This window comes from Dunckerocampus dactyliophorus, chromosome 1 (genome assembly GCF_027744805.1).
Source record: "Dunckerocampus dactyliophorus isolate RoL2022-P2 chromosome 1, RoL_Ddac_1.1, whole genome shotgun sequence".
In the NCBI taxonomy this organism is placed as follows: Eukaryota; Metazoa; Chordata; class Actinopteri; order Syngnathiformes; family Syngnathidae; genus Dunckerocampus; species Dunckerocampus dactyliophorus.
The window spans coordinates 30,863,147-30,877,459 of record NC_072819.1 but is presented as its reverse complement, the minus strand read 5'-3'; the positions used below and the strand labels follow the sequence as shown (position 1 = coordinate 30,877,459).

General features: G+C 41.5%; 2 protein-coding genes across 5 annotated transcripts; both read right to left on the bottom strand.

The window, feature by feature from the left end:
* Positions 1–980: 980 nt before the first annotated feature.
* LOC129185124 (probable E3 ubiquitin-protein ligase DTX3) lies at positions 981–5,542 on the bottom strand. The gene is made up of 3 exons (XM_054781837.1): positions 5,229–5,542; positions 2,910–3,127; positions 981–1,178 (listed from the first exon to the last, which is right to left on the bottom strand). Exons 1-3 carry the CDS (start codon positions 5,529–5,531, stop codon positions 1,103–1,105), a joined length of 597 nt encoding a protein of 198 aa, XP_054637812.1. The 5' UTR covers positions 5,532–5,542; the 3' UTR covers positions 981–1,102.
* A 269-nt stretch (positions 5,543–5,811) lies between these two features.
* dtx3 (deltex E3 ubiquitin ligase 3) lies at positions 5,812–13,238 on the bottom strand. 4 transcript variants are annotated; one of them, XM_054797748.1, is made up of 5 exons: positions 13,172–13,238; positions 10,869–10,909; positions 9,751–10,556; positions 7,795–8,012; positions 5,812–7,682 (listed from the first exon to the last, which is right to left on the bottom strand). In XM_054797748.1, the coding sequence occupies exons 2-5, from the start codon at positions 10,879–10,881 to the stop codon at positions 7,607–7,609; spliced, it is 1,113 nt and encodes a 370-aa protein (XP_054653723.1). In that variant the 5' UTR covers positions 10,882–10,909; positions 13,172–13,238; the 3' UTR covers positions 5,812–7,606. The 4 variants fall into 4 exon arrangements, with proteins under 4 accessions (XP_054653723.1, XP_054653714.1, XP_054653733.1 ...); XM_054797739.1 differs by lacking the exon at positions 13,172–13,238 and adding an exon at positions 12,551–12,869; XM_054797758.1 differs by lacking the exon at positions 13,172–13,238 and adding an exon at positions 11,475–11,507.
* Positions 13,239–14,313: the final 1,075 nt, after the last annotated feature.

The following is a 14,313-nucleotide window of genomic DNA, read 5'->3' as shown; positions in this document are numbered from 1 at the left end:
CCGAAACTTACATGCCGAAGAAGGAGAGCACTGATCAGAGACGCAGCCAAGACGCCCACGGTAACTCTGGAGGAGCTGCAGAGATCCACAGCTCAGGTGGGGGAGTCTGTCCACAGGACAACAATTAGTCGTGCACTGCACAAATCTGGCCTTTATGGAAGAGTGGCAAGAAGAAAGCCATTGTTGAAAGAAAGCCAGAAGAAGAAGATAAGCCATGTGGGGGACACAGCAAACGTGTGGAAGAAGGTGCTCTGGTCAGATGAGACCAAAGTGGAACTTTTTGGCCTAAATGCAAAACGTTATGTGTGGCGGAAACCTAACACTGCACATCACTCTCAACACACCATCCCCACTGTCAAACATGGTGGTGGCAGCATCATGTTGTGGGGCTGCTTTTCTTCAGCAGGGACAGGGAAGCCGATGTTGATGGGAAGATGGATGGAGCCAAATACAGGACAATCTTGGAAGAAAACCTGCTGGAATCTGCAAAAGACTTGAGAATGGGGCGGAGGTTCAACTTCCAGCAGGACAACGACCCTAAACATAAAGCCAGAGCTACAATGGAATGGTTTAAAACAAAACATATTCCTGTGTTAGAATGGCCCAGCCAAAGTCCAGACCTAAATCCAATCGCGAATCTGTGGCAAGATCTGAAAACTGCTGTTCACAAACGCTCTCCATCTAATCCTGCTGAGCTTGAGCTGTTCTGCAAAGAAGAATGGGCAAAAATTCCAGTCTCTAGATGTGCAAAGCTGGTAGAGAAATACCCCAAAAGACTCGCAGCTGTAATTTCAGCGAGAGGTGGTTCCACCAAGTATTGCCACAGGCGGGCTGAATACTTTCGCACACCACATTTTTCAGTTTTTTGTTTTTAAATTTGAAAGTCATGTACAATTTTCCTTCTACTTCACAATTGTGTGTCGCTTTGTGTTGATCTTTCATCTAAAATGCCAATAAAATATATTTATGTTTGTGGTCGGAACGTGACAAAATGTGGGAAAGTTCAAAGGGTATGGGTACTTTTTCAAGCCACTGTATGACCAAAAGTTCATCAAACCACATTATTTGATAAGAGCGATGTGTGCTCAAACTGGTTGTGGATTCAATCCTCAGTCACCCCTTTAAGACGGAGCTCCTCTTGAACCCTGTACAAGTAATCTGGATCTGGGTATCCAAAACTGGAAGGAAGACAGGATAGACATAGTTTTAAAATATGCCCACTTTTTCTGTAAATAAATATATTGATCTGAACAGTATCCTTGGATTATTTCGTAGACATTCACAAGTAATGTTATTGGAATAGTATTAACTGACATAACCTCCAGTTCGCTGATCTCTGCAATGTAGAATACACTTCTGACCAAAATATTAAAACCAGTTGAAAAATTGCTAGAATTTGCATTTTGCACATTTGGATCTTAATGAGGTTTTAAGTAGAGCTACAATATGCAAAAACAAGAAAAGGGAGTGAGACAAAAAGCACTTTGAAAAAGTAATTTATTGAAAACAACAATTAAACTGAAATAGGTTGTTTATCAGCTGATCAAAAGTTTAAGACCATCACTCAAAAAATATCAAAACACTCTCCAAACCAGAACAAAAAATGTTCTCAGTCGGACTCAGTAATGAGTAGCTCCACCTTTCTTGTTAATCACTTAAAAATTGCTTTGGGCATGCTTGATGCGAGTGTTTCCAGGAGGCTAGTGGGAACATTGCTCTAAGTGGTGAAGATGGCTTCACGAAGGGAATCAACTGTCTGGAACTGATGGCCATTTTTATAAACTTCCCTTGCCATCCATCCCCAAATGTTCTCTATGGCATTTAAATGAGGGGAACATGCAGGATGGTCCAAAAGAGTGATGTTATTCTCCCTGAAGAAGTCCTTCGTCAAGTGAGCATTGTGAACTGCAGCGTTGTCCTGTTGAAAAACCCAGCTGTTACCACACAGACGAGGGCCCTCAGTCATGAGGGATGCCCACTGCAACATCTGCACGTAAGCAGCCACCGTTTGACGACCCCGCACCGCCTGAAGCTCCAGTGTTCCACTGGATGAAAAAGCACCCCAGATCATGATGGACCCCCCTCCACTGTGCCGGGTAGAAAACATCTCAGGTGGGATCTCCTTGTCACACCAGTAACGTTGGAAGCCATCTGGACCGTCAAGGTTACATTTTTTCTCATCAGAAAATAAAACTTTCTTCCACCTTTCAATGTCCCATGTTTGATGCTCCCTGGCAAAGTCTAAACGGGTAGTTTTGTGGCGTTGAAGGAGACGAGGTCTTTGAATTCCTTTTTTGTTTTTTTAAACCCTTTTCCCGCAGATGCCGTCTGATGGTTATTGCACTGCAGTCGGCACCAGTAAGGGCCTTAATTTGGGAGGAAGACCGCCCTGTGTCTTGATGGACAGCCAATCGGATCCTACAGCTCAGCGCAGGAGTGATTTTTTTGGGTCTGCCACTTGACTTTTTTGTTCCATAATGCTCAGGATCTTTCAAAAAATTCAGAATGACTGATTTACTGCACCCAACCTCAGCAACAATGGCACGCTGCGAGAGGCCTTGCTTATGCAGCTTGACAATCCAACCACGTTCAAAAAGAGAAAGCTTCTTAGCTTTAGCCATCAGGAGGGCATGACAGTGGGAATGCCTGACAGAAAATGAACATTTTGAGCAGATTTAGCCTTTTATAGCCCGTGGTCTTAAACTTTTGATCAGCTGATAAACAGCCTATTTCAGTTTAATTGTTGTTTTTAATAAATTACTTTTTCAAAAGGCTTTTTGTCTCACTCCCCCTTCTCGTTTTTGCATATTGTAGCTCTACTTAAAACCTCATTAAGATCCAAATGTGCAAAATACAAATTGTAGCCATTTTTCAACTGGCCTTAAGATTTTGATCAGGAGTGCACATACCACTGTGGACCACCCCATGTGCTGGTCTTGTGATGAATGTCATTCCAGGTGATGACATTGTTGAGTCCTGTGGTGATTGACTGTCCGACGGTGAAGATGAGCTTCCTGTCGAAGGCTTTCCTCAGGAGCTTGAGGACTTTTTCTCCCTCGTCGCAGGCTGGCAGGAAGGCCATACGACATGTGCCGCTGTATCTCACGCCAGGGTTTGGGTGTTCAGGCTGTGGTTAGAAGAACTTTTAAAAGATCACATGAAGACTGGAACAGTTGTGGGTTATCTGTTAGGGATGAGCCGGATACTCGTTTTAAACGAGTATCCGTTACGGATAATGTATTTTTGCCGAGTGCGAGCATTAAACGAGTACATCTCGTCATTATCCGTAATCATTAGGGGTGTAACGGTACAGTAAAATGTCATTTCGGTTTGGTTCAGTTTCTTGAAGTGCTCAGTTCGGTTAATTTTCGGTAGAAAAAAGGTAGAACAGAATTTTTCTTAAAATAAATAAAAGCGACCCATTTGGGTGATATTTCAAATAAAATTAGACTGAGTTTTTAAAATAGAAAAATAATAATAAAATAAATTGCTGTATTTAATGACTTGTTTAAACATTGTGGTGAAAAGTAATGGACAGTTACAGTTAAATAACTCTGTTGCACGTGAAGTCCAACCATAAAGTGAGGACGTGATGGTATTTCGTACGGAGGTTCAAGAACTTTAATCATATACAGTCATGGAAAATATGATTAGACCACCCTTGTTTCTTCAGTTTATTGATCGATTTTAATGCCTGGTACAACTAAAGGTACATTTGCTTGGACAAATATAATGATGATAGCAAATATAGCTCAAGAGTTGAATTTAAGAGCTGATATCTCGCGGCGTCCATGGTTTTCTTGATAATAACCTAAAAGTTCTTACATGAATAGCTATAGCATTGTACTGCCAAAGAATGTAACTCTTATGAGCTGTTTTTGTTGTCATTTGTTATATTTGTCCAAACAAGGGTACCTTTAGTTGTATCAGGCATTAAAATGAACAAGAAACTGAAGAAATAAGGGTGGTCTAATAATTTTTTCCATGACTGTACCTAAAGCCAGCGCTCTCAACAACTGAATATGAACGTAATCTCGTGGCTATAAAAACTCCAATACCATGTGTTACTGCTTCGGCCCAGTCAAAGTTGCTTGCTAGAGGTTGTTTATATGCTGACGTTATCGGTGTTTGCACTAAGATGGTTTTCTTTCTTGTACATGTAACATTCACTGCCGGATGATGCCGCTTTAAGTGCGCCAACATGATAGACGTGTTTCCTGCAGCATACCCGATATCCGTGTCACAATGTCGACGCACAACCTTGGATTTATCCACTTGCCTTTGTCCATCAGACCCATCTGAAACCAAGGTAGCTCTGCACCTTGTTTATTTGTTAGAGGCTAAATGACTGAGTCTTTTAGGATGGGATGAAAGGACAGCATACGACCTAAACAACCATCCTAACGATTGTCATCCTAACGGTATTGCCATCAGCCCCAAAAATCCCATATCGGTTGTGCTCTAGTTTTGAATTAATTTATGGGAGTGTGTATGTAACATGTGTGTATGCCATAACATAGACCACAGTACACCACGGACCACCTGTAACATGTGGTACCACTAAGTAGATGTATTGACCATCAGAATGCCTGACAACAAAGTGTCCCAGTAGATGTCTTAGACAACACACACTTAACTCAACCCAACTCTGCCACTACATGAGGAAACGCAATGTTTTACTCCTATATATTTTAATGCTTGCATGCATTACACCACACACAGTGACCAGTTCATGCACGCAGCCGGAGAGACGTCACAGTAGACAATTTAGAGTCGCCAGTTAACCTAACATGCATGTTTTTGGAATGTGGGAGGAAGCCGGAGTACCCGGAGAAACCCACGCACGCACGGGGAGAACTTGCAAACTCCACACAGATTCGAACCTAGATTGAATCCGATTTCGTGACTCTGTGGCCAACATGCTAACCACTAGACGCCCGGTTGTGAAATCATTAAAATAATTTAATCCAACTTCACAAAAGCTTTAATTATATAGTAATACTTTATAACATACAGTACCAGTCAACATTTTGGACAAAGAATCTCATTCACTATCATAACAAAGCATATCCAAACTTTTGAATGGCCTAAACTAAAGTTGTCAACCAGAACTGTGCCTTATCATTAACATGTGACTAAACGCTGCCCTCTGCTGGACACAAACGTGAAGCGAAACATAGCATAATTTTTCGCAGCTTTAAAAAGTTTGAATGGAATGCCAGCCTCACCCCTTGAGTTCCAGCCGGGAATGTGTAAGTAATTATAATAGAACCATAATCTTCATAGCCTGGTAGGCCTTTCCAGCTGCGAGACACCGCCATGGTGCCTTCTGGTTGCGTTCCCGTGTACACCCCGTAGTAGGTGTTGCATATCGGACACGCCGGCTTCAAGTTGAAGACCAAGTCGATACAGTCCGAGCAGAATGAGTGAAGACAACTTAATGTCTTCTTCTGCGTAATTCTGTCCAAACAAACAGCGCAACTGTCCTCACAGTTATGGTCTTCGGTGTGTTTCTTTGGCGTCTTTTCCATACTTTTTCCGGGATGTGACACAACACAAGTGGTCACGTGAACCCGACACTGAATGCTGATTGGTCGAGTATATAGTTTACGGAAATGCATGTGCACAAGATTTTCCTGAAGTAATTTTATTTCGGTATGGTGTTAAATGTTGCACTTGTTTTTTTCTGGTATATTCAGTCTTTAATAACACTATTTTGTATCTGTATTGTACATTTTCTTTTGAACACGTAAATTGCTTATAAACGGTTTAAAGGGGCTTGCCAATAGATGTAAAGTGTGACATTGCCGCTTCCTCAAATAGCCTTTTATTGACGACATAGTCGTGATACATAGTCATAATTCACACGTATTTTGCAAGAACACATGTTTGTCATTAATGTAGCATTGCGAATGGACATTGTTCATTTCTATTTGGGGCACAGCAGACATTAAACATCCAACACAATCTCAAACATAAATTTTTATTCAAGTATTAAAATGTAAAGCACATTATTCTGGATATCAACAAAGTACCAATTGACAGTTAGAAAAGCAAAACTGCAACATTTATCTATTTGTCCCATGCTTAACCTCCCAAACGATTCACCTTCTGGCGTCTCCTCATTCACATAATGCATAGAAATGTTTGCACAGTAGTTGAGTAAACTACGATCCTGTGTCTAAAAAATATCTCAGTTGGTCCCTTAAAAAAAATAAGGGCATGAAAACAAAAGGGGATTAAATGTATATGTGATGACAAATTAACTTTAACTAGCCGGGCAGATTACTGCACTTGGCAAATCACTTTCAAACATAAAACTTAACTCAGGGAATATTTTGACTCAAAAGTTTATGAAAGAAATGCTATTTATAATACATGTTGGTATGAACAGTGTCTTTTTCCTTAAAGCCAGTAGGTATAGCTACAAACATAATGCTGTTTACCAAAAAAACATTGAAGTACACCCAAATGTACTTTGCTTACCATCATCCATAATTAACATGCTTCTTTTACCAAAAGTGAGTATCAGAAAAGGCACAACAAAATCCACACCCTAAAAATTCAAATCATAATTCACTGTTCCCAAGTTTTTGTTAATTTTTTCTACTGTGTAGATAGATCATCTAGTCAGATAAACGTATTTCCAACAGTAGTCTCATTTTTAATGAGAGCTTCAACAGGCAAATCTCCCAGTTTGACAGGGACAGAGGCATAGATTTATTTTTTTAAAGAGCTTTTGTGCCTTTGATTTGGTTTAGTGGCTTTATTTAAGCCCATAATATTTGACATCGTCATAAATCTGGTAATTATATGAGCACATTACTAACAACTAAGGTCATGGGCTTGATGCCTGGGAGACATCTTGAAGATACATGTGTGACTGATGGCCACCAAGGGGGGCGAAAAAGTACGCGAAAAAATTATGGCAATGATATATCAACTTTTGCGACCATCTGCGAAAACCAAAACCCCTTCTTCCTGATTGTTTTAAAAACAATCAGGAAAAAGAACAGGTGCTTTAGAAAAAAAATGCTCCCTTACAGAAAAAAAGTGCCTGTGAGTGCTGTACATTGCAAGAATTTGAGGGAAAAAATGAAGAAAAAAAGTTTTTTAGCAGTGCTTCTGTCATCTGAGAAATAAGAAAATCAAATTTAGACTTGAGCCAACCAACTAAGATAAAATCATTACACATGTGATTAGAAGAAATGAGGAAATCCCCAGAGCAGAAGCAAACATTCAAAACATAATTTGTCTTCATAAGAATAAACGTGATATCCAAAATAATAATGAAGTACCATGAATTCAAGCATGTGCAACAGATGCAAGTGCAGTTGCCAAGAAACAGGTGGAGGATTGTGTCATTTGAGAATGCACTGCACTCACTTTCGCCTTCCATCCACATGTGGCGTGGAGTTAAACTGAACCCTTGAGGAGAAATTAGTGGGAATGGATTGATGAGGACTCTACTGCAGCACCTGTCTGCTGAGGGCCCAAAAATCTTCAAGGGGTGGGTGCGGAACATTTACGGAGCAACCTGGAGCCAAGCTATGTCCACCACCATGACATCTGCAAAAGCCCAGAAGGTTTTTTCATTTCACTGCTGTCAGTCCGCTGTGATGCCTTTCTCTCTGAGCTCCTCTGTCACTCGCACCAGATAAGTGGGGTCTGGGTAGCCAAAACTGTAAAAAGTAGGGTAGAAACAAACACCCATCACTTCTGCAGTTTAAATTCAGTAAACAGCATTCCCTTGTCAGGAACTTCTATTGCATCTGTCCAAAAGACAGAACATACCAGCGGGGCCCGCCCCAAATTGAGGTCTTGTGGTGAATGTCATTCCAGGTGATGACATTTTGCAAGCCCGTAGTCATCGAGGTACCAATCGTGAAGGTAAGGCGCTGCTCAAAGGCCCGGCGCAGAAGGCCCAGAACGCGGTTCCCCTCGGGGCTATCAGGGAGGTAGGCCACACGGTCTGTTCCTGGGTACCGCACACCCGGGTTTGGATGCTCAAGCTGTTGGCATCAAACATTCACAACACTTAGAACTGCTACTGCAACATAGAGCCTCGTATTATAAGTAGGGATAGGTATAATAATCCATAATTTCATTATTTATAAGAATCCTGTCGACAGTGTGGAATTGCTGATTACAGTCTTCTTTCGCTGCATTGTGGTTCAAACATGGTTCCCTTGCTATAAAGCGTTTTTTTTTTTTAATGAATAAATGATTGCTGTTTCTTTTATTGGATTAGGGACCGTGCTGTGTAATAAAAAAGTACATTCAGCAATACTATGGTTGCATTATTTTTAATGCTTTGAAGAGCTATTTTCACATTCAATTCCACAAATTCATGTTTGTAACAAAAGCCTATTATTAAAAACAAACAAACAAAACAAAAAAACATCGGTACTGGATTGGATCGGAAAGACTAAAAAAAAAATCCCATCTGATTGGAAGCCAAAAAATGTGGATGGGGACATCCCTAGTTGTAGACATTGTTGAACTTGAGAGACTAACCATTACTTACCATTATTTGCCACAAACAAAGAGAATGGGAGATAGTAAAGGATTTTTTTTAACCTACGGCATTTTGTTGACAAAGTTTTCCTCCATATGATTTTTATTTGGATACTTCTGTTTTCGAATGATATTGTAGCGACAGGAGCATTGTGTATGGCTCCAAGCTGTGATTCATGAATTGGGCTGTAGGAGGGCACATTGTGGCATTTACCTGCTAGTTAAGAGCCAGTCCATGAAGAAGAACTGCTGATTGATGTGTGGGGTGTGTCTTAATGTTGTGGAGATGCCAGTAAAAGGCTGATATGTGCAAAGTCATCCTCATCGACATAAGTTATTTTAAACTCGTATCTGATAGAGCTGCTGCGGTAATTTTGTTGCATGTCTTCCTATAATGACAAGAATGTCCATACACAAATGTTTCTTCCGGTAGCTACAAATCTAAATTTAAAAAAATTAATGTGTGTAGAATCCAGGTTGATACAACCATGCTTTTATTTTGAAGCTATTTTGCACTGAACAGGAAATATTTTGAAGCTATTTTGCACTGAACAGGAAGTCACTGTGTGTATGTTTTAAAGCTGTGCAACTAAACAGTAGTTGTGGTGTGGTTTAGCCATAATGAGGAAGTTGACAAGTCCACACCATTTTTCAGATATGTTCTGTGACAATATATTTATATATATTTATATACAGTATATATTTTTATCTATATATTTACCACTCTAGCTCTCACTTCAGCACTCTCTTGTCGCTGCGGTCATCATCCACGCATGTTAACACTGTGAAACAGATGATGGAAAGGTGCCCAACAGTTTTGACAGGCGACAACGCGCAGTACAAAGGGGGACAAAATAACGCTGAGCGATTGTGAGGTCTGACTTTTTCAGTTTTGTGATGCAAATGTATTACTCTTCTGATCGCATATGCTTTTGAGAAGCAAAACGCTTTACTTTTGTGACCCCACCAACAAGTCAGAACTACTTTCTTCAGCACTAAAAACTGACCAGAACTCTGGGGAAAAATCATCATTGATGCACTACACTGTCATACAACTTCATGTCCAAAAATTCCAACTATCCCTTTAAGTGGGTTCCACTGTATTTTCTACATTTAGTAGTCGTGATTTACAGTGTTTTTTGGGAATAAGTTTGTTACTTTGTGACTGTCAGACTTCCTACAGAAAGTACTATAGTCCACATAAAAATAAAATCATCATTGAGGTGCACTCACCGCCTGTAAGCCAGGAGGGAAGCTGTAGATGATGCAGATACACCCGTAGCCTTCGTGACCCGGAAGCTGCAGGTCCGGATCTCGCTCGACAATCATGGTGCCATTGGCAGGCTGGTTACCAATCAACTGGCCGTAAACAAGCCGACACACAGGACAGGCCCTCTTTACCTTGAAGGCTTGATCCAGGCAAGAGCGGCAGAAGGAGTGGCCACATTTCTCCAGGGTTGTCTTCTCCACAATGTCCCCCATGCAGATAGAGCAAGACGTGTGATCCTCAGCCTCACTGTGGGAAGCCATCCCACAGTCTTTCCTGTGGGCCACCTCATGGAACATGGAGCAGGCCTCCTCATCGGCAGCCTTCCTGAGCTTTTGCTGCTGCTGCTGCTGTCTCTGGGAGCGGCGAGGCTGAGGCGGCAGTGGCTGATGTTGAAGCAGGTTCCCCTCTCCCTTTGGCTCCAGGACCCCCACACAGGGCAGTAGGGCCCTCTTCCTCTTGGAGCCACCCTCCTGCTTGCTCATCTCTTTTCGGGCGCAGCGGCACAGGTCGATGAAGGCTTTCCGTGTCTCGCTTGAGACAGGTACGTCTGCCACCCCAGAGAGCCTGGAGCCTCCCACGGGCTGCAACCTCACAGCACAGCAGCCCCCTCTCTCTCCACGCCGTATTATGCCAGCGCTCATGCCCTGCTTGTGCTGGAAGTCGAGGAGCCATGGCCTCCCAGCAGCAGCAAGGTAATCCCACACGGCCTGTGACACCAGCACCTCGTCGCTCCCCTGGCCGGCACGCACACTCATCTCATCAGATGAAACTGCATAAACACAATTAGAAGTCTCATACAGAAAACATTCATCAAGCTCTTGAGGGCTAATTTTTCCATGACTGGCTTGCACACATCACGTTGCATTTTGACCAAAGCCAATCTGTCATCAGGGCTTTCTACCTATCACAACATGTCACATTTGTACAGCTAGCTGTGCGTGGCGCCACGTCAAAACACTGACACACAACACTTGGCGTGCGCCGATCAGCTGATCACAAATTGAGGCTGTAAACAAAGGGAACTGGATACCATCACAACACACACAACCACCAATTACATTTTATTTTCTTATGTTATTACCTTGTGAGCCCATAAATCCCCTCAATGGCAATGAAGGCTTCCTGCGAGAGAGAAAAAGACAGGACGCGATGAAGGTGTGGAGCCAATGTTATCGCTGCTACTCGGCGGTCAGCCATTCTCCGCAAAAGCGAAGGGGGATTCAGCGATTTCGCAACATCGTTTTTTGCCGTTGGTTTGTTTCCGGATTGACTGCCAACAGATCTTTCTCTTCCTCCCCGCCTTTCCGTCTCCCTTTTTTGAGGCCAAAGCGAGTAGCTAGTCACAGCCTTGCTAAGAGCTTGGTGGCAAGCTAACAGCAGCAACAGCAGCCCTCACAGGAGGAGGGAGAGGAAGAGGAGGAGGCCTGGCTGTGCAGTTTATGTGCGGATAATTCGTCTTGTCTTGTCAGGACATGGCGTCGAAAGCGACTCGTGTCACTTTAGGTTTCGAAGAATTGCCTCTCAACGACAGAGAACGTCAAATAAAGTATGAACTCCAGTTTGTGTTAGTGAGCCAGAGTTTTTTCTCTTTTGGTTGCGATCACACCATTGAGTACCTCCCTGGGCAGATCTAATCTTGTGTTTTATGCTAGCGCAAACACGTTGTGTTATTTGTGAAGATACCAACCGAAAGTGCAACAAGGCTGTCCAGGAAGTTCGTCACAGCGTTGACTGATTGGCTGAAATGTTTTTTTCCTGTGACTCATACTTCGTGTTCATAAATCGTGATCTACAGCGTACGGTCGTCGTTGGAGGACATAACCCTTCGTTTGTTATATCACGACATCAATTATGAAATAAATGTAAACGATGACTGGTTATGTTCTATTGTGGAAAAAAAAATGTGGGGCGCCAATGTTTACAGAGGCTACATACCAGGAAACTTGATTTCTCCTTAAATGCAGTGTTATAAATCAGAAAGACAACAAACATAATCTAAGATTAATTACACAGATTTACAAAAAACAATTGAGCATTTGCATGCAGAACGGAACGCCTTTTCGTGGTCACGTCACACATTGGCCCAGCCACTTGTTGCTAATAGGGCAGACTCATGATTGCCTCACAGGGGAAAAAGGCAGGAACATTTGACACATTTTTTTATGTTTTTGTGTAAAGGCACCCTAAAACCTACTCACAGGCAATGGTTCACACACATTTTACACCAAGTATCACCTGAAACTTTGTGCCTTGCAAATATCACGGTTTTTGCTTGCCATCTTGATTTGTATTTCAGCAAAGGTGAATTCAATTTCAGGCATCTTTGGTAATAGTTCAAAATCATAAGAATTATGACACGTTTACGTATCCAGTTTTGTAATTCTTCAAGAAAAGTCCAAACCAAAATTTAAACTCAAACATCAAAGGGAAAATTTACAGATTTTTAAAGTCTGAGATGAAAACTCTACAAAATATGCTTTAGAAAATTGTTTTTTCGGAGACTTGCAGAGACCCCAACCAACACTTTGAAACCTCCTGGTCAAGCTACAAACCATTATTTTGAAGGTACCACTCCAATGGCAAGCCTTTATAAAGATATAGTGTTGTCTGGACGTACAGAGTGAATGAAAATAAAATATTAAAATAAAATTCAATAGTAATTTTCTGTCATTGAAATAGGTTCTATATGCATAAATGTATTTCAGTGTATTGCCTGTAAAAGATGCCTTCCATTCCTTCTAGGCATAATGTTTTATTACTTACTTTCTGTCTGTCACATTCTTTCCTCATCCAACACATTAAAAGCAGACCTCACTGTGTGACTCAATCCACAATCCATTTTACTTCCTCGCCTCGTAACTGCCAAGCCTAATTCTGGCAACGCTGCCTAAACACACTTATGGTCTCTTGTCCAAGTCCACCTGCTTAAAGCCACCTCCAAAGTATCATCTCCTGGAAGTGTGTGTGACAGTTTATGCTGCTCGAGTGCTTTGGTCCATGAAGAAAAGCGCTAGATAAAAGCCAAAGATGCAGTGGGTGCATCTAACAGCCTGTGTTCCTATAGGGTATTGACTCATACAGCTCAGATTCACTTTGATAGTCTAGCCAAGAGCCATTTGGTGGTTTCAAATTGGGTTAGTCGTTGAAAACTTGTACTTATTGTGCACAGACCCTGTTGAAACCCCTCCTTCTATTCATTCTATTTTATTGTGTTTCTACCAAAAAACACTTTGCACATGCGCTTTACTGTAATTATTCTCAGAGATATTCAGAAAAAAGTTGCTCCACAATCAGGTCATTCCTTGAGTCATTCCCCTTTAAGAAAATACTTTTAGGCCCACAATTTAGTCACTTAAGATTAAATTTCTAAAGGTTCATACTTACCTTAGTGTTCGTTTGGATGTATAGTATAGCTTTTCCTAATTGTGTTTCCTTGTGCTTATAGCACACCAAGAATCCCACGCTGCAGATCACCGCATATATGAGCAGCATAGGGGCTGACGTCAGAGCAGTGTGATTGGAAATGAAGCGCTATGAAAGCAGGTGCGGGCAGGGTAAAGTTAACATCAGAGCAACAGGATTGGAAGTTAAGTTAGTGCTATGATGATTTTGTCTATGACCTCACCTTTGATATTTCAAGCACCAAATCTATCACACATACTAGATGGGATATATTTTGTTATCACTGATAAGTTTTACCCAGACATAACCATGGTGCCTGTCAATGAGCGGAAGATTAATAATAATAGTATTGGTCTGAATGCTAGCCTCTCATCATCTGATCACAGCGGTAGGTGGTCAGGGGCAGCAAGGCCTTCTCTGCTGGCATAAACACGGAAGCACTGACCTACATTTACAATTTAAATTCTAGTATTTGTTCCAAGAAATTATATTAATTTATTCCCAACAGTATTATTTTTATTTTGTTGCATGTCTCATGGCTGCACTGCTTCCTATATTTTTTTGTCCAATCAGATATCATCTTTGATGTGTTGCCATGTAAATGAAACCTGCCCAGAGCCTTCAAAATGAGCCTGATGTCACTTAAACTATTAGCAATGGGGCTGTTTCTTTAACCAAGTTTCAGGTTGGCCTCACAGGGTCAGCTAGCAGGCATACCTGAACGTCAGCATTTTTCCATCCTCTGGTTGGTTGACCAGAGCAAAACAAAGCCAAGTTTGAGCAGAAGAAAGTGGTTGTAATAAACTAATAAATAACAGAAGAAGAAGAGTCTGTAGCGCTTTGCGCACAATAATGCCCACAATGGCAGACAAAGGAGAAGGAGAAATTGGCTTGGTGTTGGACATTCTTTCAAGGTGGAATTTTCCTGAAAAGCTAAGGAGAGGTGGACCAACTCAGAAGCAAGCTATTTGTATCAGCTCGGGAAAGGATTTGTTCGCCACTTCCACTGAAAGTCTTCCAGACAAGTGCTTAAAAGTGAATGTGATGTATTTTGTTGGATTTTTTTGTTTTGATTGTTTTTTTTGCATGTTATTTGATACATATTGATTCTGAACTGCTCCAAT